Below are 23998 nucleotides of genomic sequence, written 5' to 3' on the forward strand. Positions count from 1 at the left end.
ATGGATGGATGTTGTTTCCACAGGTCAGATGCAGAGGAAACCATGGCCTGGGCTGAGACTGTGGATACACTGCTTGCTAGCAAAGGTAAGGAGTAAGAGAACAAGATTTTGGGGGGGAAAGAACTTAACAAAGGTTTTGGGAAGGTTTCTACACTGCTCTCCAGTTTGATTCCCCCCTCCAGTGATGCTGCTGGAGGCAGGGGAGATGCTGGGCTGGAAGGGAGAGGGGATGTTTCCCTGAGCTGCAAACACAACAGGATTTCTGTTAATAATAAATAATCCAATCATCTAAATACTACAGGGACACTTAAAAAAGGCAGAATTGCCCTGAAAGGGTTTTCTGGAAAGATAACAGGTTTTAAACTCTCCCTGCAATGCTTCTGCTTTCCCCATTTTTTAAAATTAGAAAACAAAAATAAGTAAATAAATAAAAAGGAAAACACCAAACCAACCAAACAAAAAAATCCCAACCCAACCCAAACCAACACAAAACCCCAACCAAACCAAACCAGAAAAAATTCTTTCCTTTGGTATTCCAATAGCAACAAAACATATTGTGCAACGACTTTAAAACAAAAAAATATTTTTAATTACTAATTAATCACTCCATTTTCCCCCATTCCTACTGACTTGAAACTCCAAACCTCATTCTACCTTAAAGATTTTTTTGTCCCCATTTTTCCTGAATTAACTTTGCTGCCTGGACCTTGGGGTGCCTCTCCACTGGTTCTGAGTAGCATTAACTTGGTTAAGAAAACAAAATCTGAGTGCCAGCAGCTTTCTTAGAGCTTGTGATTTTAATTAATTTTTAGAACAACTCCTTCCTAACAAGCTTTTATTTGTTTCACATTCTCTTTGTATTAAAAAAGTGCAAAAAAAAAAAAATGCTGAATGAAGAGGATGAGGAGTCCAACTCTTCATCCAAGTCTTCACCTTGACTTGAAAGGAGATGGGATCACAGCTCAGGCAGCCAAACCTCAGCTCTGGGAGGAGGATGCTGCCACAACAGGACTTCAGTTTCTGCTTTCTGACCAGGAGGCAACCTCAATCCCTAATTTCCTAGGATATTTCCTAATATCCTAGTATAATTTTTGGAAGACCAAACCCTCCAGGCTCCCCTTTTGGTCAGAGCCAGAGAGCCCCATCCAGGCCAATACTGGGATCATTCCTCATGAGTAACTCTGAAAGAATTCTTTTTAATCACTTAATCATTAATTTATTTCTCCCTCAACTGCTGCCTGACAGGCAAACCCAGAGCCACACATTACACCATAAATACTGTAAATACACACCTGTGTGCATCTATATAACATGCATAATAATCCCATGCATTTTTTTTCACAGATGGCTTGGCAGCTTTTAGGACATTTTTGAAGTCAGAGTTCAGTGAGGAGAACGTGGAGTTCTGGCTGGCATGTGAGGACTTCAAGAAAACCAAGTCCTCCACTAAGATTGCCTCAAAAGCCCAAAAGATTTATTCTGACTTTATACAAGCTAATGCTCCAAAGGAGGTAAATAGGTGTGGGTTTGGTTGGTTTTTTTAGGTATTTTGGGTAATAAGAATGGGAATCAAGTGGAAAATTCAGATTCAGGCTTCCAGGACTGATAGAAAACACAATTCAGTTGCATAACACAATCCCATTTTCAGGTTAATAATTTATCATTAGAAAACACTGTGTGGAATTCTGTGAAGGAAATAAAGATTTATTGTGGTTTATACTAATATTTTACTTATAATTTTATATATTATATATATATAAATATTTTTACTTTCTTATATATATACTTATATTTTTCACAGAGGGCTTGGGTTTATCTCACCTTCTGAAAGTTATACTTAAGGTCTTAAGGTTATGTTCAATATAATAATAATAATAATAACAACAACAACAATAATAATAACAATAATAATAATAACAATAATAATAATAATAATGTTAATAATGTTATATAATAATGTCAATATAATCTGCTTTCTTAAACCATTTTTATGATGCACTAAGCACCATTTCCTCTGTATTTTAGTTACCAGTATATTGGACTAATAATGATTCTGTGCTCCTTTTATGTGTATTTTTGACATCACAAAAAATATAAAAATTTCCATAAAATATAAAAAACTTCCATCACAGAATTCAATTTCACAATGAGTTAAAAACTGCTCACTGGGAAGGAACAAAGTGATATTTACTGTTCTATTCTACTCCCTAACAAGCTTTTAGACTGATGTTTTTGCCTTTGACAGTCAGCATGCTTTGAATACCCCCTGTCATTACTGCAATTATTTTATTATCAATGAAACCAGCAAATCCTTACAAAACAGCATGAAAAGATAAAAACATTCTGAGTGCCTTCACCTCCAGTTTAATCTTTGCTAATCTGTAGATGTGGCTTGGCAGAAAGAGGAGATTTCCCACAATCAAGTTTTTCCTTTCCTTTTTCAGTGATGAAAACTTTTGAACAGCCAAAAAAAAAATAAAAATAAAGTGAGCATAAAAAGTGAAGGGGATGGGGAAACCTTGGCATAAAGCTGGGAGGAAATCCAAGTTGTGTCCTGTAGCCAACCCTCAGCTTTCCACTAAAATTAACACTGTTTTTATGCCTCCTTTTCCCCTACAGATTAATATTGATTTCCACACAAAAACTCACATCTCTCAGAACATCTCTGAGCCCACCCTCAGCTGCTTTGATGATGCTCAGAGATTAATCTACAGCCTGATGGCCAAGGACTCTTTTCCCAGGTTTCTAAGGTCAGAAGTGTACAAGGAACTGGTGAAGAAGAGGCAGACTGGGAACCAGAAGAGGTGGCTCCCATTTCTGTGAGGAAATACCTCAAGGATTATGGCTTTCTAAATGCCTCTCCTTGCAATTAATTAGGGATATTTTATTAAATTGATTGCATGAAGTAGCTCCAAGAATTGCCTTTGCCAGGTGGTTTTTAAGAAAAATGTGTACATGATATTTTCTAGTAAGAGAGATTATTATAAGGGATTATTATAAGTTATTTAAGTTACATTTTTAGCAATTCTGATAATTTAGGCAAAATTGATAGTTTTTCCAGTGCTTGATTTGTTTGTCAGAGTGTTTTTACATTTCTAAAGTAGAAAGTTTTGGGTTTCTGGCTTGCTGTTGATTATTTGTCACAAATCTGACCTGAAAAATCAATTCCTTGAATACATTTAATCATTCACTCATCTTGTAATTTGAAAGACAAATTTTAAATCCTCTTTTAAAGAAGTAGAAATATGGTAAAATAACAACTCTGTTAATATTTAATAAACAGGCAGCTGCTTTGTAAGAAATGTTCCTGACATTCAGAGTAAATTAATGTTTCAGAAAACAATTCCTCAATATGACTCCCAGTTTATTTGCTGTGTTTCATCAACATTTTTATTGAAAGGTCTCATTATTAACTGTGTAGGCATTTTAGAAAGAAAGAAAAAAGAGTAAATTTTCCTTTGTACACTTCCAATTAATGATTTATTTTCTCTGTGTTTACTGTCCCCACACACTCATGGAGAAGGAAGGAAAATATTGCAATAAGGTGGGCATAAGGGAAACAGTTTTAGGCAGGTAAGGATGTAAATCAGAATTTAGTCATGGTGTTATTTTTTAAACAAGCTCCTTCATTGATATTAGAATTCTAATTGCATTTATTTAATTGAAATGAAGATCTGTGGCAGAGTATTGGAAGGAAAAAGTATTCTGAACTCTATAGGGCAGGAAGATTATGGAAAATCAGTCTAAATATAAGAGAAAGCAATGAGATTTTTCTATTAAATCTTTCATTTGATATGAACTTGAGCCTTTTGAGCTGCTCTACATCTCCAGGAATCCATTTGGAATTCTGTTGATGCCTTCTACACATCATCACCCCCTGGATGCAGAAGATCCTCTCTCTTTGATCAGTCTACAGTAAGGAATAAATTCATTTAGACAATAAAGGATATTAAGTAGTTGGAAAGCTCCAAGATGCTGCCTTGGCTTTTGTACTCTGGTTATTGTTCTGCCACAGCTTCAGCAGTGTAAAACATTTCTTCACTGATATCTATCATCTATTTTATCACCTCATTTTTCTTCTTGTTGTCTATATTTCTTTTTTTCTTTCTCTGCCACTTCCACGTCACAGTAAGGAGAGCACTCAGGGTTGCTGATATTCCATCATTTACTCAAGAAGTCAGGAAGTCATTTTCCCTTCTTCCATTTTCTCATTTCCTGAAGAGAAAATAAGGACCAGGTGGGATCACATCCCCTCCCTTAGGAGGGCAAACAAAAAGCCAAACAATTCTGCTCTACCAATCATTTGGAACCTTGAGAACAGGTCAGGGCATCTCAAAGCTCTCATTTCAAACTTGCACATTTCTGATTTTACCTCATCATAAACAGAGCTAGAAAGGGGTAAAAATACTGCTGCAAGGGTTCTTTATTTCCTGTCTGTTGGAAAACTTATGGAGAAGCAAAAAAAAAGTATATATAATAGTGAAACTTGATAGAAATAACATAAATTATAATTCTGATAACTCTATAAAATCAAACTAAATCAAGAATCATGCCCACATGATGTCTGGCTGATTCTCCATGATCAGCAGCACAATTAAGAGTAAATCCTTCTCAACATTTAGCATCTTCCATTTTCTCATTTCCTGAAGAGAAAATAAGGACCAGGTGGGATCACATCCCCTCCCTTAGTAGGGCAAACAGAAAGCCAAACAATTCTGCTCTACCAATCATTTGGAACCTTGAGAACAGGTCAGGGCATCTCAAAGCTCTCATTTCAAACTTGCACATTTCTGATTTTACCTCATCATAAACAGAGCTAGGAAGGGGTAAAAATATTGCTGCAAGGGTTCTTTATTTCCTGTCTGTTGGAAAACTCTTGGAGAAGCAAAAAAAAAGTATATATAATAGTGAAACTTGATAGAAATAACATAAATTATAATTCTGATAACTCTATAAAATCAAACTAAACCAAGAATCATGCCCACATGATGTCTGGCTGATTCTCCATGATCAGCAGCATAATTAAGAGTAAATCCTTCTCAACATTTAGCATCTGTTTCAGTAATTACACAGTAAAGCATCATTAATGGTTTTAACACATTTCCAATCAATTTAAAATGTTTCAAGACATTTAATTGCACTTTTAGGGGTTATCACATACTCAAGAGTAAAGTAACAGCACTAATCCCTTCACAGCCCCCTAATTAAACATGAGATTTTTAATTAACTAACAAAATTAATTGGTTTTGATCAAGCTTCTTCATAATTTTTCTCAATTAATCTGCTTCAGATGCTTAAGTGAGATGAAACTTTGCAAAGTTGAGATGAATTCTCACTAGAAATGTATATATACCCAACAAGAACTGGCTGCAGACTCACAAATCATTTTTAAAAACCCCAGGGCATGATCTGGCTACATCATATGCAATTAACTGAAAGAATCTGGGTCATATTGAGGAGCTTTGGAATTTAACAAGCAGTTTTCTGAAAACTATAACTAGTTATTAAAGCATCACCAAACATCCAGTTCAGGAAGTATAGGAAAAAAAAATTATATATATATATAATAAAGAAAATTATATATATATATGTATCATTTTTTTCCAGGTCTAAAACCAATGCTTCAAGCTTCTATAAAATCAAAAAAAAGGTCACAGCATAGCACCTGAGCTTTGATAAACTGACATGGGGAAAGGCCAGACACTGAGATGGGATTTAGAAGACTTTAAACTGAACTTTGCCAAAATCCCAGACCTTTACCCAAGGCTTCCAGCATGAGCTGGACCCTGTTTCACAGCCTGGGTTCCACAGCAGGTATTAAAATGAGAAGTTGGCTCCATCATCCCTCAAAATGGAATAAATTTATGCCCTTTAATATCTGGGGAGTGTACAGCCAGTGCAGGATCCATGCTCCCATTTCAAAGCAATCCTTCAGAGCAAAGCCAAAATGTCAGAAAATCTTCATTATCCAAGTCACTAAAGTTTGGAAAACCCAGAAATTAAACTTGTGGTGGAGTCTCAAGTGTTCTTAGAAGTTTGTGCATCATTTGTTTCTCAAACACTAACACATGACCAGGTTTATTTATTATAACAGCTTAGGGGTATATTGGGAAAAGCAGAATATACCACGGTGCTGCCAATACTGAATATTACATGTTCAGTAATTATCTTACAGATATTATGGCAACATTTTGATGCAAGGAGGTTTGGTTTATTTTAGCCCATAATAAAAAGGGGAAGAAAACACTGCAATTGTTTGATATTCTCATTTTGCAATGACTTCATTTGAAGTAATCATTTAGTAATGCAAAGTAGTTTGAAGTAGTGACAAATGGCACTAAAATTTTCACCAAAAGCTCTACTCTAAGTGTTCTTGAACTGTTCATTTTGAGACAAAAAACCTCCCAGGAAAGTTTCTTCTTCATTTTCCCTATATTTCAACTTTTATAATATTAAGGTTTGGAAATTAAACCAAATGGATCCTTATATATTTCAGAGGTGGTGAGAAAAATGAGACCAAAATAGAGCATTTGATTCCCTGCCTTATTTTTTTCCACTGTTGCTATGGTTTCTCCATCCCAAATGAGGCATTACCTTGTATTTGATTTTTGTTTCCTCTGTTGCAAGGGTTTAGTTATTTGCATATAAAATGAGCAGAGCTGGGTTTGTCTCTCCATTTAATCTGTTTCCATTTAGGTTTGCATGGAGGTTATTTTTGGTTCTCTGAGCAGTTTCCCTGCTATGCATAAAAGTCCTGGAAAGTTAAACAAATGCATGGAATCAGTAAAAACTTTAGGAAAATATTTTTTTTTCTAATACAGTGGTTATGACTTAAAGGCTCAGAATCTAGAAATGAAAAAAAAATCCTTAAATAAATCATATTTCTTGAATAATTTCAGCTGTACAATGATGTCTTCTAAATCTTTTCCAGGTTTTAGCTGAGAAAAGAGGACAGGAAGAGAGAAAAGAAGTTTTGAAGATGTATGAGTTAGTATTTTGGATAAACTTCTTATTTTTATCTGAGTTGGCAGCAGCATCTCCATAGGGTTTATAGCAAGGCAGGATACAAAGATTAACCAGCTGAGTTCTCCAACACAGGATACTCATCCCTGGTTTGAAGATTTTTTATGTACTGCCACAGAAATTATTAGAATAAAGGGTACTTGGAGCATAATTCATCATTTCTGGTATTTATCAGCCATGTGCTCTTCCTTTCCCTCCTGCCAGAAAATTAATTTTTTTATTATTTAACCAGGCAGAAAGGGACCTGGGAGTCTGGATTGCCAGGAAGCTGAACATGAGCCAGCAGTGTGCCCAGGTGGCCAAGAAGGCCAATGGCATCCTGGGCTGGCTCAGGAACAGCGTGGCCAGCAGGTCCAGGGAAGGGATTCTGCCCCTGTGCTCAGCCCTGGGGAGGCCACAGCTTGAGTCCTGTGTCCAGTTCTGGGCCCTCAGCTCAGGAAGGAGATTGAGGTGCTGGAGCAGGTCCAAAGGAGGCAACTGGGCTAGGGAAGGGACTGGAGCACAGATCCTATGAGGAGAGGCTGAGGGAGCTGGGGGTGTTGAGGCTGGAGAAGAGGAGGCTCAGGGGAGACCTCATCACTCTCTCCAACTCCCTGAAAGGAGGTTGGAGCCAGGGGGGGGTTGGGCTCTTTTCCCAGGCAACTCTCAGCAAGACAAGAGGGCAGGGTCTCAAGTTGTGCCAGGGGAGGTTTAGGTTGGAGATGAGAAAGAATTTCTTTCTGGAGAGGGTGATCAGGCATTGGAATGGGCTGCCCAGGGAAGTAGTGGATTCTCCATGTCTGGAGATCTTTCCAAAGAGCCTGGATGTGGCACTGAGTGCCATGGGCTGGGAACTGCAGCGGGAGTGGATCAAGGGTTGGACTTGATGATCTCTGAGGTCCCTTCCAACCCAGCCAGTTCTGTGATTCTATGATTCTGCCATTTTCCAGCTATTCTCATACTTGATGTAGATCTGTCTGTGGTGACAGTGACCTACCAAATCATAGCTGAATGCTGGTGCCAGGAGCATGATGGTTTCCTTATGGAAATTGCATTTTTGCAGGAATTTAAAAATGGGAAAACTGAATATTTTGAAAATATCCTTGCTGGTCATAGTGATTTTTTTAATGGTGAAGCTCCAAGTTTTTTCTAACAATTTTCATAGGACTAACACTTTGGGTTTGGGGGTTTTTTGCCATTCATGAGTGGGTAACAAAGTCTGTATTTTAAAAAGAAATTAAGAATTGGAGGAATGGTAAAGGAGAGGATTCAGAAACAGAGGAAACTTGTTCATCTCATCACCTAAAAATATGAACAGGTTTCTGTTGAAGAAAGAAAAAGAATAAAATAAACCAAATCTATTTATAAATAAATATAGAGTAATATTATTATATTATTATATTATTAAATATAGATAATATTATTATAAGTAAATAGATATAGAAATAAAAAACAATGCCTAGCACTATTAGGTACTTTATCCCCTGAAAAGGCAGCTTTGGGTCAGCTGTATCTGTGGATTAACACTTATAAAAACCCCACTTTTGTTAATTTCTGAAACAAAGGAGGGTTTTTTGCTTGCTTTGCTTTATTTCCTTTTAAAATGGATGGAAATATGAATTAATTCATGCTTTACTGCCCACTATGAGGTTTTTATGCATTGACAACTAAAGTCCATCAGCCAATTCCTATGAGTTGTTGCTTCCCAAAGTGCAGCCCATGCCACAGATTTATCTGGGTTTATTTTAAAAGGAAACTGTAATTCACATCCTATTCTTGCAATAAATTTCAAGATTATTCAGGTGTTAGTGTTCAGCTTTATGATTATTTTTTAAAATTCTCCCAGGAATTGATCTTTTGTTGGCAGCCCAAACGAGGAAAGAGAAACGACAGAAGGAACTGCAGCCTCTTGGAGATGTCAGGTTCTTCAATTACATAAAAAGGGAAATTCATATGCAAATGAAATCTGCAGGCATTAAAAAGAAGGCAGCATAATGTAATTGCAGAGAAACTGCACAGAGGCAGCAAAAAAATAAATAAAAAAAAAAAGGAATGAGATTCAGCTTCATAACCATGAACAGATCTAAGGGAAGGCAGCTTGAAATGCAGCCCATTGGGGTGGTATTGAGTAATGTGGTTGAAGGACATTGTGCACCTTGGTGTAGCAGTATTTATCAGCTCTTATCAGAAACACCTTTCAAAGATGGGCAGTGATAGATGATGTTTATATGATGCTCCTTTAAGCTTTGGTTTTGATGGGAAAAAGAGAAATCCAGTTCCAGGGGTTGCATGAAGGACATCCTGCTCCACTCAGCTTTGGACTGCAAACAGGGCAAATTTATCTAAATATAGAGGTTTAAACACTAGAATTGAATTGAATCTTACTGTCTGGGGCTCTTAGGGCTAATTTCTTTTTCAAAATAATTACTGATATTCACAGAGAACTGTTCCTCTCCAAATTTGTTCCTACATTGGCATTCTGAGATGGGAGGCACCTCGTTGATCTGGAAGATGATGGTCAGTCAGCAGGAATTCAGTGAGTAGGGAATTAGGACACCAGATTTTTGATTCCTAAAGAAAAGATGGAAGAGATGAGGAGGTCAGAGCCAAGGAGATGTGAACCATGGGTGTTAAAGCAGAATAAAAGACATGGAGTTTGATCCAAGGAACCAGAGTGGTGGGTTACAGCTACACAACACAGGTGGAAGCTTTACTAGAATTCAGATATTCAATAGAATAGATTTATTAGAATTAGATACTTTCTTTTCTTAATTAGAAGCCTAATTAGAATAATAGGATAACAAATAGGTAGAGGAACAGAGAAGAAGTCCTGGCCCAGCAGATGGGCTTCACTACTAAATAATTCTTTCTGCTCCTGAGTTACTTAATGTGGACACCAAGCAAACCTCTACAGCAGGCACTGAACACAACGTTGGTGCTCAATTCCCAGACAACAAAACTGCCCAGGATTCCTGTTCCCTTGACTCCTGGCATTTTCAGGGAAATGTCTTTACACAATTCCAGCACAACTGCCTTTACAAAAGAAACAGAATTATCACAGTAGCTGAAGTATAGGAGAAGGAAGGTGAAAATAAAAAAAACAAAACAGACATGAAGAGAAACCTGCTTCTTCAAGCAGCATTTTAGGAAAATACTTATTAAATTTATTTTAAATATTTTATGGCAGAGAGCAAGGCTGCAAATGCTGGGTTATATTGTGTTTTTTTTAAAAAAAGGCATGTTTTGTACCCACCTCTATTTTACATTACACCTATACTAAGAAAATAGTCATTTTGCTTCTGTAATTTCAATGTCTTACAGAATACTGTAGTACCACCTGGTGGCAGCATTTCCAGTAGCACTGTGGATATTAAGCCTGTGAATGACATGAAAACACCAAGAGATCAGACATTAAGGTCAAAATGAAGAGAAAATGTTATTGTTTAAGCTTTTATGTACTCTTGTCCAAGGAAAAACTTAAAAAATTAATAGATATACTATAGAGATACTACAGATATGGCAGTAAGATTAAAACTTGGATCAGTTTAATATATTGATCATTTGGATTATATTATTATTATTACTTATTATTATAAGTGCTCACAGGTACTTCTGCAAGTCTGTTTATTTTTTTTTCCTCTTTTTCTTGAAATTATCACTTTGTATGGAAACATAAAATCTTTCATTCTATAGTCTTCCATAAATACACCCCCCAAAATCCCACCCTTCCCAGCATTAAAAAAATCTAATTACAGATATTAAACCCACTCCAATTGCTTTAATACCCAGCACGAACTACATCACACTGTAAGCACAGAGAAAAATGTAATTTTTTTTTTTCTAGACAATGACAAATCTGGTAACTGATAAAAAAAAAAAGTGCCAGAAGATGTACTGAAGATCTTGAATCTCTGTTGATTTTGTCATATGGTTTGGGAGTGCGTCAGCTCAGGTTTGGGTCTGGCTGTGGGTACGTGGGACCCACGGCTCCAACGCAGTTTTTCAGACTGTTTGTCCCCAATTTCCTTTTTTATCTTTGTTGTCTGTGGTGTGGTTCTGGGTGGAAGTCTTCTGCTTCCGTTTTAAAAGACTGAGTAATCAGATGGGACTCCTGTTATTAATTTCACTCAGTATTTTTAATCTCATGGTAAAAAAAAAACCCAAAAAAAGGCTACGTAGGCAGAAGACATTGAGGACCTGATCTTCTGTTTTAATGATGGGATATTGTAAGGGTATGGTGGACATGTAGACTCCTTATATTCATAGAATCATAGAATTAGCCGGGTTGGAAGGGACCTCAGAGATCATCTAGTCCAACCCTTGACCCACCGGAGCAGTTGCTAGACCATGGCACTGAGTGCCACATCCAGTCTTTTTTTAAATGTCTCCAGGGACGGAGAATCTACCACCTCACCGGGCAGTCCATTCCATAGCCTGATCACCCTCTCCGTGAAGAAATTCTTTCTAATATCTAACCTAAACCTCCCCTGGCACAACTTAAGACTGTGTCCTCTTGTCTTGTTGAAGGTCATCTGTGAAAAGAGTCCAGTTCCCACCTCGCTACAGCCTCCTTTCAGGTAGTTGTAGACAGCAATGAGGTCTCCCCTGAGCCTCCTCTTCTTCAGGCTGAACAGCCCCAGCTCCCTCAGCCTCTCCTCATAGGGCCTGTGCTCAAGTCCCTTCACCAGCCTGGTTGCCCTCCTTTGGACCTGTTCCAGGACCTCTACATCCTTCTTAAACTGAGGGGCCCAGAACTGGACACAGTACTCGAGGTGTGGCCTAACCAGCGCTGAGTACAGGGGAAGAATCACCTCCCTGGACCTGCTGGCCACGCTGTTCCTGAGCCAGCCCAGGATGCCATTGGCCTTCTTGGCCACCTGGGCACACTGCTGGCTCATGTTCATTTTCTTGTCAATGCAGACTCCCAGGTCCCTTTCTGCCTATTTATGTGAAAAAGTAGAGAGTATAAATAAGGAAAGCAGTAGATGTAGTCATATTATATATATATATATATGTATCCAAAGCTGTAGAAAAGGAAACAAGTAGAGGAAAAAATACTTTCCTGCTGTTAATTATCTAAGGACCATTAAAATAAAAAGAAAATCACATTTTTAAGTGTGTTCCACAAAGGAAATGGAAACCAGCCCCCTGTTCTCTGTGCTGCAGGGTCAGACAATCTGAAGCTGCCAAAAATCTACACCTTGGTACTCAACAAGGCACTTAGAAAAATCCAATCAGCCCAGGCCAAGGATCTTTGACATCCTCATACAAAATAACAGTTCCTTCAGGTCCACGTGAGGTTGGACTAAAAATCATCTGAGTTCTGCCTTCCTGTTCCAGACTGGACAATATCTAAACTGAACAGAACTCCTCTGGAAACACCAGCTTTTAGCCCATGGCTCTGTGAAATGCAGAGTTCCTAACACTCTGATATTAAAACCCCAAATTAGTCTTGGCTTACTTGAAACTGTGCCAATGTTCTTTGTAAATTTCCTCTATAACAAGTTTATCTTTGGATCTTGGGTGTTCTACTCCTTCTGGTCCAGTTGCTAAATCCCATCCAAATCCTTTCTTCTGACTTCTGTCCTTGACACTCAGCTTACCAGTGGACAAAAAAAAAGGTATAAATACTTTCTACTTTTTCATTTCTTTATATAAATAATTACAGATTCTGCTTGCCTTACCAGGATTTAGGGCTGTGACTCCATCCATCTCTTCCTGAAGGCAGGAAGAAACATTTCCCTGGGTTTCACAGAAGGTGCTGAATGATTATAAAAGCAGGGCAGAGCCCTAGAGCCTTGCAGTGTCTAAAACAGATGGAAAAAGGACAAAACCTGGGGTAGTACTGACCAAGGGTAGCAAACTGATTTCTTTTTATGCTACTAATAAAGATTAATCTGATAACTTAATTAAAGAACTTAAATATCTACCCTTTAAGTGAAGCAAGTGACAGCTCATGTTCACACCCTGATACTCTAAATGTCATTTTTCTTGAATTATAACATTACTATTCTGTCAAACCTCCATTAACAATAATAACCTTTTTTTTTTCCCTCTTTGCTATTAATTAAAGCACTGAATTATTTTTGTGAGTGCTCAGGAAAATACTTCTAGAATGTAAAGGTTACACAGTGTCTTTACACCATGTATAGCCTCTGGGAAGTTTATTTTACAACCTTCAGAGGGAGGACAGAAAAGAAACTGATCAAGAAGCAACCATTCCTCCCTTCACTTTACAGGCATCAAAAAAGGGAGATGATTTCATCCAGCTGCCCACACATGGTGATCTAAAGTCATCAGACATAATCTCTTCTTTATTCATCCCCTCAGAAGATCACAGCTCCTGTGTCATATTTGCCACCCTGCCTGGACTTCCCAACATATCCCCCATGGGAGTAAGACCCCTGTTAAGTTAAGGGTTAAGTTTTAGGGTTAAGTTTTCCTTTAACTCACACAGGAAACCCATATCAGACCCAGAAATTAAACCCAGTTTAATTTAAGTGTCATCCCACCAGACCCCTGATACTGCTGGCAGTGAAACTTAGAGATCCCCTCTTTTTGGTGGTGAGAAACTGCCTTCTTTTTATACATCCTTCAGCACCAAAAGCCCCCCCTGCTCTATCACCCCCTCACTCTGACATGACTTCTCAGCTATTTTTGTCCCTAGCATTTAATCTACTTCCTTCTCCTGCTCTCCATCCTGTACTGCTGCAGCACTAAACACAACTGCTATGTGGCCAGCATACAGATTAAGATAAATTAAAGCACTAAATCTTTATCTACAACACAGTATTTATGAGCCAAATAACAGCCAAGGTTTGCTTGAATTCAAGATACACAACTCTGAGTTCCTGTAACTGTATTTAAACAACAAGCTGATCTGCTTTCCTCTTGCCTGACACCTCAAGGCCATATTTTCACCAATTCCAAATGCTTTTCATTTGCTGGGATATTTAGCCAGGCACATGGATGCAGCTGGTGAACTGCAAGTGAAGTCAGCAGGTTGTAGGACATCACTGGTTGGTGTCTGAAAGTCAAAGGAGAAGAAACAGCAGACAACTTTTTATGACAAAGCAAAACAAAAAAAAAAAAGCAGAAGTATAAAGTAGGAATAAAACTCACATCTTAGAACATCCAGAGGCAATTCCATGTGATAAAAGTGCCAGTGGGGATGATGCTCTCATGCCAACCCATGTGAGCTGTGGGTGCCTGGTTTCATTATTCTGATACCCCCTACAAGGCCCATTTCCTTCCCCAGAAAATGCTCCAAAATTCCTCCTTTGGAGTCTGTCCATCCTTCCATGCCCTGTTCCCTGCTTTGTTGAATCTAAGCTCTGCCACGAGTTTCCTGCTGAAGATTTCTGACATTCCTGCTGGTTTTCCTGAGTGTCAGGACAGAGCATCCTTCTGTCTGGAGTGGCTTCCAGTAACAAGGCAATCACACACCCCTCAGAGGATTTATTTTTTGGGGGGGCAAAGTAAAAGCTGTATCTGAGCCTGCACTGATGTGATGATTCAGCTAAAAAAATTATAACACTAAGTATAAAACAGGCAATTGAAACTGTAATTCTACAGAGAAGTTTTATCAGCATAAGCCCACAACATTTTTGTAATATTTTTCCTGTTTAAAAGTGCCCAAGAACATTTTCAAAATGGAAATGAGGAGTTTTAGCTTGCTGTCTGTGTTCATTCAAACCATTTCTTATTTAAAATGAAGGATGTGATGTGATGCACTCCACTGCTGTGATGATTCAGCTAGAAAATTTATAGCACTAAGTATGAAATCAACAACTGAAACTGTTTGTAATTCTACAGAAAGGTTTTGTCAGCACAAGCCCACAACATTTCTGTAATATTTTTCCTGTTTAAAAGTGCCTAAGAATATTTTCAAAGTGGAAACCAGGAGTTTTAGCTTGCTGTCTGTGTTCATTCAAACCATTTGTTACTTAAAATGAAGGATACAAAAGTTTACTGTCTATTAGAACAGTAAGAGAGGAAATAATAAAAGGGGAAACTGAAACCTGCACATTTCAAAAGCTAAAAAAAAAGCTATTTTTTAAAAATAACTAAAAAAAGCTATTGTGCATGCTCACAGGGAAAATGCACAGCAAACTCTGCTTCACACCAAACTACCTCAGGCACTGTTCTCACCATTTTTTTTTGCTTAACAGCTCACAAGAAACACAACAAAATGGATGTACCCAGAAATGGGTGCATTTCCCAGGTGGTGCACAATGAACACATTTCCTGTGCTACCAAACATCAGACACAGGAAGCATCACCACCAGCACCCAAACCTCACTATACTGCAAATTTAATTTTTTTTTTTTTAATACAGGTGTCAGTCAGGATGGCTGAGAACCTGAAGTTCCCAGAAAATAAAATAATTAATTTATTTCAGGTGGAAAACCCCAGAAATAAAAAGATTTCTGATAGAATGTAGATGCTTCTTTGTCCTGGTTTGGGCCAGGATAAAGGTGATTTTCTGTCTTGTACTTTTGCTTTTAGCTCAGTCTCTTGTAAGTAGTTGCACTTGCTGAAATTAACAGCAAGTTTCTCAGACAGTGTGTGCTTCTAGGACTGATAACACTCGATGTTTATAGTTACTGCTAGAGCCTGGTGTGCAGAGCCAAGGACACTGCTCAGCTCTGAGGAAAACTTTTACTCTCCAGGAGGATAAAGAGGTCCCACCTGCAGCCCTCCTTTGGGGAGGAACAGACAAGATAGATGCCAGAATTGACCAAACAGAGTGTTCCATCCCATACACCTCATACTCAGTATAAATTTGAGGGATCACGAGGGCCAAGCCAGATTTCCTGATTTCCAGACTTCTGGATTTCCTGATTTCCCTTCTTCCCTTCCTTCACCCGGCATCCTGGAAGGATCCCATCCATTCGTCTGCCTGTGGTCCTGATCCATCCCAGCCCATATCTGTGTGTTCCTGCCTCCAGTTCCCAACTGCTCCTGACCCCAGGATTCCAGCCTGGACTTTCCCAGGGCTGCTCTGCAGCCCTGGGGGTGACGTGAGAGTTATTGGGGGATAAGGGGGGAGGAATGTGGTTTCCATTTTCCTGTATATTTGTATATATTTAGTTATCTTTCCTATTTATCATTACTGTTTCATTACAGTTGTGTAGTTTAGTTTCCAACCCATCAGTCTCTCTCCCTTATTCTCTCTCCTTTCTTTATCAAGGAGGAGAGAGACATTAATAGAGAGCCTCTGTTACTCGGTTTAATCGCCGGGCCAGTGTTAAACCCTGACATTATTACACTCTAATTAAGAAATGGTCATAAGGAAAAGGAAAATTACTTGGTATGTGTTTCAGAGTGAAACATCCTTGGAAATACACATGAGGAAATACACATAATTCCTTATACTGACTCTATACTATATAATTGTGAAAGTTAATAACTTTTATCAGAAAATATTGTTACTTGGGATTTCAAGAGCTCCTGCCAGGTCTCCCTTTCACTGTCATGGTAAAAAGCAAAAACTTTGCAAAGTCCTCAGCAGAAGCCAGGGGAACCCCTTAAAAAAAAACCCCTAAAAGTATTCTGCACATATTTCATAAACAGACAAAGCAATTTTGGACACAACTGGCAGTTTTTCAGGGTCATTTCTGTGAAGTCATTATATACTGAGGAAGTGAAAGAGCTAAGGATGCTCTAAGCTAAGGAACATCTGAAGTTCAAACCAGAGAACTATTTTTCAAAAAACCCCAATTCTCCATTAATTTGGTTCAACACCAAGAATGAGAGCTCTGCAACAAGCAGCAAAATTTTAATTTCAGTGGTTTCAGGATTTCATTCCAAAAAGCATTTGCTTGTAGCAGAAATTAGTTGTAAAAAAAGAAAACTCACAGAGTTTCATTTGGTGGTGAATCAGCTACATGACATTAGAGAAAATTCTAATCATGGAATCATTCTGGTTGAAAAAGACTGAGTCCAACCATTCATGTTCCAAAACATCATCTCTATCCCTCAAAACCTCCTTCCCTCTTTTTTTTTTTTATTTTTTCTTTTTCTTTTTTTTTCTTTTTCCCTTTTTTTTTTCTTTTTCTAAGATGAACACTGTTTCCTCTCAGACAGCAACTAGTTTCTATTTCCTTTAAATGCCTCTTTTACTTAAGAGATGAATTATCAGTAGTTTATCTCTTCTGCTCATGTAAAAGACAAAAGCACTTCAAGGAAATCATTTGTTTTCATAGCTGAATCAAAGCTCAGCTACATAAGTGCCAGGTGAATATTCTGCAAAACTGGATATAGGTGCAAGTTCTGTTCCCATAATCATATCAAGCCCTGTAGAAATCATTCATGATTTATATATAAGTAATCAAAGTTGTGTGCATTATTCAATAAAACAAAATCCTTGGAACTTACCAGAAAAAAACCCAAACAAGCAGAAACTCAGATGCCCAGGGAGTAGATTAAGTACTTAAACCTCTGAATCATCAACCTGGAAAGAGAAAGAATAAAAATTAATTCTTCATTTGGCTTTGTGCTCATGGTTTCTTCTTGCAGTGCAACTAAAGTATGTACAAAAAATGCAAATTTCCCTCCAATGATGTAATGTCCAAAGAGTCCTTAGAAACAACAACTCAACTTAAATCAAATTGAATATGACACATATGCTGGATAACTTAAAATTATGGAGGCATTCCTGAAATATGGCATCCAAATAATCTGATTTGGAAAAAAATCAGGTCAAATTAAAGAGATATTTTGCCACTTCAAACCCCTTTCCCATTAAAATAACACTTAAGCATCTTCACAGGACAAGGAAGGTTCCTCTTAAGCATTCTAGCTTCACAAGCAATGGGTGACTTGTAAATTATTTTCTGCATTTGGAGCCTTAATGCTTCCATATATTACTTATATGGTGTATATATATATATTTAACCATATATTACTTATTTCTGATTTTCTGATCAATTGTAAAGCCTGAAATTTCAGACCACAGCTGTGCAATAGGTGAATTTTATCAAGTTAATACTGCAGCCCAGTTGATTTGAAGCAGCACTTTTGATTTGAAAGCACTAATCAGCAAGGGACCAGAATTCAAAGTTCTAGAAGGGCTTATATATATATATATATATATATATATATTTGTATATATATACATATATATTTATTTTTTTTTGAAACACAGACACCCAAACCAAACCCCACGGAACTCGGTCTCATCCGGTGTAACCTCAACCACGAGACACGGGGTGGTTGTTTTCTGTCTCAAAAGCCTCACGTCACAGTGCCCTGAAAAAGGGGAACTTTTACAGTTTGTGGTGAGGACACATGAGAAAGAGTTCCCTGCACACCCAGCTGCCTGGGACAATAAAAAGTGGGGGCAATCCAGGAGCTGACATTTGGTGCCTGGGGCATCGGGGCTGCAAGAAGTTGCTTTTATATTAAATGAAATAAAATGCCAGGATTTTTGTGCCCCCACAACAGCATGGCTGAGTTAAAAGGAAAAGAAGACTGCAAGCAAGCAGAAGGCAAAATCCCTAAAAAGAACCAAAAGGCTTTGTAAGTAAATCAGTCTTACTATAAATCTTTAGTATAAATCTTAGTATAAATCCTGATTGTATTGAAGTGTAAAGAACACTGAAGTCTTGGAGATGAAGAATTAGCATCATTTTTCAGGCTAAACGACAGCAAAATCTGTTCCAAGGATTACAGCATCATTAAAAATGCTTTGAGCTGATGGATACCAATTAATTAATTAATTTAAGTAATCAGGAGTAGATTTTGGATACACTGGGAGCCTCTTAGCTAAAAACTTTACTTGGATATGTAAGTTCCCAGCTTACAGGCAGGAGCTGTCAGCCTCTGTTTAAAAGTTTTAAGGAATTTAAGTAGAATTGAGGTGCACCTGCAGGTTTAATGGGTTACAAAACCATCTGTTCACTGATTTCAGTGGTGCAGATCTGAAGAATTATCTGAAGCTCATGGTACCACACATCAAATCTGGGATCAAGACTTCTAATGACACGTAAGTACTGAGACACGGTTAGAATAAGATGTAAATATAGCTAGTAGTTAACTTTATTAAAAAATGATCATTACAACAACAAATACTATAATAATGCCTAGAATTTCCAAAATAAAAGAGGTGAATAGTAGGAAGAAGATAGTATTTAAGGAGTTAAGAGGTTTTTCTTAGTGATATCTCTGTTTTTGCAGAGGGAGGGAGAAGACACCTCAGTTAAATCTATTTTCTTCTGAGGGACACTGTATCCATTCTCTAAGGATTTACCATGAATTATGTTTCCCACTTACATGAAAAGCAGAGGTATTATAATTCTTAATTGCTGAATATGAAAATAGAATTACAGATGCAAAATTACATGGTCATAGTTAGAGTAAAAGCTCATCTGTCTGAGAACAGAATTCAAGATATCAAAGTTCCCTGTTTTTCCATCTCTGATTATTTCTCTCAATATGAGTTTGCTTCCAGTGCCTCAGATTATGAGAAAGCCATAAATTTAATAAGTATCTAGTACATATTCCTAGATTATAACACCAGATTATAAAATTTGTCTCCTTTAAACTTGCAAATAAAACTTTGGTTTCTTCTCTGATTTTTCTTGCCATCTTAGGCTTTCTGCAGAGGATGTGATACAGTGGTCCCAGTCTTTGGAAAAGCTCCTGGCCAGCCAGAGTAAGTTTATTCCTTCAATATGACACTGTCCTTATGCTGAGGATATCCTGGAAACACTACTAGAAAAAGGCCAATTGAATTTCAGTTTTTTGCAGCTTCAGTGTAGTTATGGCTGCTGTACTCAGATTTGCCACCAAGTTCATTTTTTCCCTTCTATTTCCTGTTCCCAAGAGCAAAATCCAGTTCTTTTGGATCATTTTCTGTCCTTGCTTAACATATCAGTTTAAGCTGGAATTTTCTCTGCAGTTATACTCTAATAAAATCCATTTAGGGAGAATTAGAATCTGTTGATGTATTTTGGTACCCAGAGTCCAGGTTTGGAAGAGTCTCATCACCCTTAATATTGGAGTATCAGTAGCATATTGAAGAAGGGAAAAAGAGTGTTTAAAAAGATTTTATAACAGACTTCAGTTCAACTGCTACTTATTTGATCCTCCCTCACTGAAAAAAAAATCATTCTAGAAATGATGATGTATTTGTGTTGGCTTTAGGTGGTCAAGGTGTCTTTCGGGAGTTTTTGAAGTCCGAGTTCAGTGAGGAAAACATAGAGTTCTGGTTGGCTTGTGAGGATTACAAGAAAACCAAGTCTGATCACTTGCATGGCAAAGCAGAAAGGATTTATCAGGAGTTTGTGCAGTCAGATGCTACTAAACAGGTATGTACAACGTTAATTTAATGTTACAGTAGAAGGATTCTGGAAAGTCAGAATCATAGAATCCTAGAACTGGCTGGGTTGGAAGGGACCTCAGAGATCATCAAGTCCAACCCTTGATCCACTCCCGCTGCAGTTCCCAGCCCATGGCACTCAGTGCCACATCCAGGCTCTTTGGAAAGATCTCCAGACACGGAGAATCCACTACTTCCCTGGGCAGCCCATTCCAATGCCTGATCACCCTCTCCAGAAAGAAATTCTTTCTCATCTCCAACCTAAACCTCCCCTGGCACAACTTGAGACCCTGCCCTCTTGTCTTGCTGAGAGTTGCCTGGGAAAAGAGCCCAACCCCCCCTGGCTCCAACCTCCTTTCAGGGAGTTGGAGAGAGTGATGAGGTCTCCCCTGAGCCTCCTCTTCTCCAGCCTCAACACCCCCAGCTCCCTCAGCCTCTCCTCATAGGATCATGTCCAACCATCTGCCCTACCACCCCTAGCCACTAAACCATCCCCCTCATGTACCTGTCTTTTGAACACCTCCAGGGATGATGCCTCCATCACCTCCCTGGGCAGCCTTTTCCAATGTTTAACCACTCTTTCTGTGAAGAAGAAATTGTTTCTAACATCCAACCTCAACCTCCCCTGAGTTTCTGCCAAGAAACCAAAGCTGACTGAGATGCTCATAGATTAAATCAGTGACATAGGAACAAGATGTTTGTATGAACATAATTCCATCATTCCTGTCCCCAGCTCTAAGATATCCAAATTAGAACCTCACTACACAGCCCAGTACCTGGGACCATCATTTGCAGCAGCTCAGCAGTGATCAGCACATGATGCTGTTTCAATCAGCCAGCCTCCTTTGGGGTTTAGAAGAGCTTTGCTAATAGATCAGCTGTGAATTATTTCTTGTCCTTTAAAATATGTACATGTTCTGGAGAATTAGAAGTTGTATATGATCATACTGCAAGTTGGAGGCTCATTATACACAAAATTTCTCTGTTGTTTTAATTGGAAGTTTAGTTATTCTACTCACTCCTTTGTTGAGTTGTGTTCCTTCTGGCTCCATAAGGAACTGCATTTCTGTAGCAAATAACAATATTTGTGTGCAACTGGGATGCAGAAGTTAAAATTCTCTCATTCTGAAGTTCTGATTTTGAACAATCAACACTGAGTTCTAAGGCTGCAAATTTCTTTGCTAACAAACCAAGTTGATAGTTATACAAAAGAGCACATTTTTAAGGTGGCAATTGGATTTGTTTTCACTTCCCAGATCAATATTGACCATCAGATGAGGGAAGCAACAGCCAAAAGAGCTCAAGCCCCAACCCACACAAGCTTTGATGAAGCCCAGAGAACAGTGTACATCCTCATGGAGAGGGACTCATATCCCAGATTTCTGAAATCCAAAACCTACCTGAACCTTTTGAAGCACCTGCAAACCAGCACTTCAAAATGAAGAGTTTGAGGAGGAAAAGCAAAGCAGATTCTGCATCAAATATTCTGTGGAGACATCCTTCAGGGTGGCTGGATGTTAAGAAGGAGAAATCCCAGCTTGGGAAGAGGGATCCAAGGGGGATGCAAACAGCTCCACAGCTGAAAGAAGACAGGATAAAAGCTGGCAAGGTGTTACAAGGGTAAGGGCAGCACAGGGAGAAAATCCTCTCCTCCTGCACACCATGGACAGGACATGGATTTTCTTTATTGTTTGAACTACTCTGTGAACACTGAACCAAATCTGAGAACCTGAGGAACTGCTGATTATTAGGAGCAAGCAAGCTGAGTCCTGGGAGAAGTTTAGTTCAAAGGAAAACTAAGGCTGAGTGACAATTTTGGGCATAACAGGAAAATGCCCAGACAAGACTGATCACTGCTTTATTTTTTTAAATCTGTAAAGTGGTAATATGCATTAGTGCAGCTAATTGTACTATGTAAATATATTATAAATTGATAGGTCTTAAAATGGATATCTTTTAAATTATCTAAGAATTCTATAAGCTGTACTTTTTCTAAGTTTGTACTCAACACGAGGGTATGTAGCATCTTTCCTGTTTAATTTATTGCAAAATAATAAGCAGCTCTTCAAATCTACTTAAAAATAATGTTTTATGGTGATTTTACATCTTATTCATATGAACCTTTTCATGGTTTTAACTGAAGTATTAAAACACATGGTTCTCTTTTCTCCCACTATGCCACTCCTGATAATCTCCTCACCTAAGCACTGATTTTCCCCACACCACCTTGTCTTTTTATTTTTATTCCTTTTACACACTCACAATCTCAATTAACTGGAGCAGAAAGTGTTAAGCTATGCACACCCACCTTCACAATCCCAAAAGTAAAACAAGAACAGCTTTAATTTTACTTCCTATTCTGCATACACCTCCAGCTATCAGCACCTGAGTCAACTTTCAAATATAAAAGCCATTCAACCACTGACCCCCCTGATTTAATTTGATGTTCTCTTCCACACTGCTTCCACACTGATGTTTTGAGTCCCCCATATCACCCACTCTTGCCTACCTAGAGAGGCTGCTGGGGCTCATTAGAAGTCACACCCTGTGTAATATTAGTTTTGCTCAACCTAAGCTTGCCAAAATCCAGACTGTAATTTACAATACCAATACCAGCAGCAAAGGTCATTTATTTTCACTGCAAATATTGAATTTACTCTGTAATATACACCATGGTATGAGCAGGCTATGCCACAGTGGGTAATGATGAGCAACAAAGAAGAGGAGTTGTATTTATGCTTGAAAATATAATTACAAATATTATTTATTACTAAACCTGAAGTGATCTTGTGACTGAGTTGGTAACAAAATTAAATCAAGGCATGCTCTGGACTTGCCAAGTTACCATCATGAGACACAGCTGTCATGTGGGCAGCAAATACAAGATTTTGCCACCCTTGTAGATTTTCCATTTTCTAAAATAACAGGAGCTTAGTCAGGCAGACTCCATTATTCCATGTCAAATGGAGAAGCTGTAAACCACAGACATCACCTCCTGGGGAGAGCAGACAAGGTTTATACTGCCACCCTTTGGGCACCTTCTCTCCTTCCTTGGAGGTCCCCAGCTTTAGAGAAGCAAAAACACCTGCAGGAGCCTGTGGACTACAAAACCATCTCCTGAAACCATCCATCAGCCTCCAGCTGACTCTCTCTTACTGGAATAAATAAAGCATCAATAGAAATAAGTTTATTTCTTGTGATGCAGGAAAACCAACTCCACCTCTCACACGAGGGGCATCCTCATACCTGACACAGACAATGCCAACCAAACACAGCTGCTGGCATAGCTTCAGTCTCACAGAAGGCAAGAAAGAGATGAAATATCAGCTGCTCTGTGAACAGCCACAACCTTCAGGTAACATTATAAATCTTTTGACTATAAATCCCTTAAACTCACGTGGGCTCAGTCTTCATTTACTGCAGTTTCACAATCTGCCCTGGTAACACCTGTATGAAGTTCCTGGCAAACTGTATTTCACAGCATGGCTAGGTAGGATTTTTTTCCTTGAATGGCTTGCTGCTGCCACAGAATACTTCATCAGAAGCTGTCTAATCCACTTATTGGGAGACTTTTTTCCACAAGCATCTCTCCCTAGGTTATGATTTGGTTCAGTGTTCCCAGATCAGGCACTGTTAATCCAACACTAATTAAAATGTTTAAAATGTATGTCA

General features: G+C 38.3%; 2 protein-coding genes across 2 annotated transcripts; both read left to right on the top strand.

Moving 5' to 3' along the window:
* Positions 1-2823, top strand: LOC103529439 (regulator of G protein signaling 21). Its single transcript, XM_008494879.1, has 3 exons — positions 1-85; positions 1345-1511; positions 2620-2823. The coding sequence occupies exons 1-3, from the start codon at positions 1-3 to the stop codon at positions 2821-2823; spliced, it is 456 nt and encodes a 151-aa protein (XP_008493101.1).
* Positions 2824-18421: 15598 nt separating this feature from the next.
* RGS1 (regulator of G protein signaling 1) lies at positions 18422-22158 on the top strand. The gene is made up of 5 exons (XM_030455367.1): positions 18422-18525; positions 18917-18991; positions 19599-19660; positions 20152-20315; positions 21583-22158. The coding sequence occupies exons 1-5, from the start codon at positions 18422-18424 to the stop codon at positions 21766-21768; spliced, it is 591 nt and encodes a 196-aa protein (XP_030311227.1). The 3' UTR covers positions 21769-22158.
* Positions 22159-23998: the final 1840 nt, after the last annotated feature.

Source organism: Calypte anna, chromosome 8 (assembly GCF_003957555.1).
Source record: "Calypte anna isolate BGI_N300 chromosome 8, bCalAnn1_v1.p, whole genome shotgun sequence".
In the NCBI taxonomy this organism is placed as follows: domain Eukaryota; kingdom Metazoa; phylum Chordata; class Aves; order Apodiformes; family Trochilidae; genus Calypte; species Calypte anna.

Excerpts from the sequence above, each read along its gene's own strand:
- LOC103529439 (XM_008494879.1), top strand. The coding sequence starts at position 1 with ATGGATGGATGTTGTTTCCACAGGTCAGATGCAGAGGAAACCATGGCC. Across the intron at positions 86-1,344 it reads TACACTGCTTGCTAGCAAAG|ATGGCTTGGCAGCTTTTAGG; the intron begins GTAAGGAGTAAG and ends TTTTTTTCACAG. Across the intron at positions 1,512-2,619 it reads AAGCTAATGCTCCAAAGGAG|ATTAATATTGATTTCCACAC; the intron begins GTAAATAGGTGT and ends TTTCCCCTACAG.
- RGS1 (XM_030455367.1), top strand. The coding sequence starts at position 18,422 with ATGCCAGGATTTTTGTGCCCCCACAACAGCATGGCTGAGTTAAAAGGA. Across the intron at positions 18,992-19,598 it reads ATCAAGACTTCTAATGACAC|GCTTTCTGCAGAGGATGTGA; the intron begins GTAAGTACTGAG and ends TTGCCATCTTAG. Across the intron at positions 19,661-20,151 it reads AAAGCTCCTGGCCAGCCAGA|GTGGTCAAGGTGTCTTTCGG; the intron begins GTAAGTTTATTC and ends TGTTGGCTTTAG.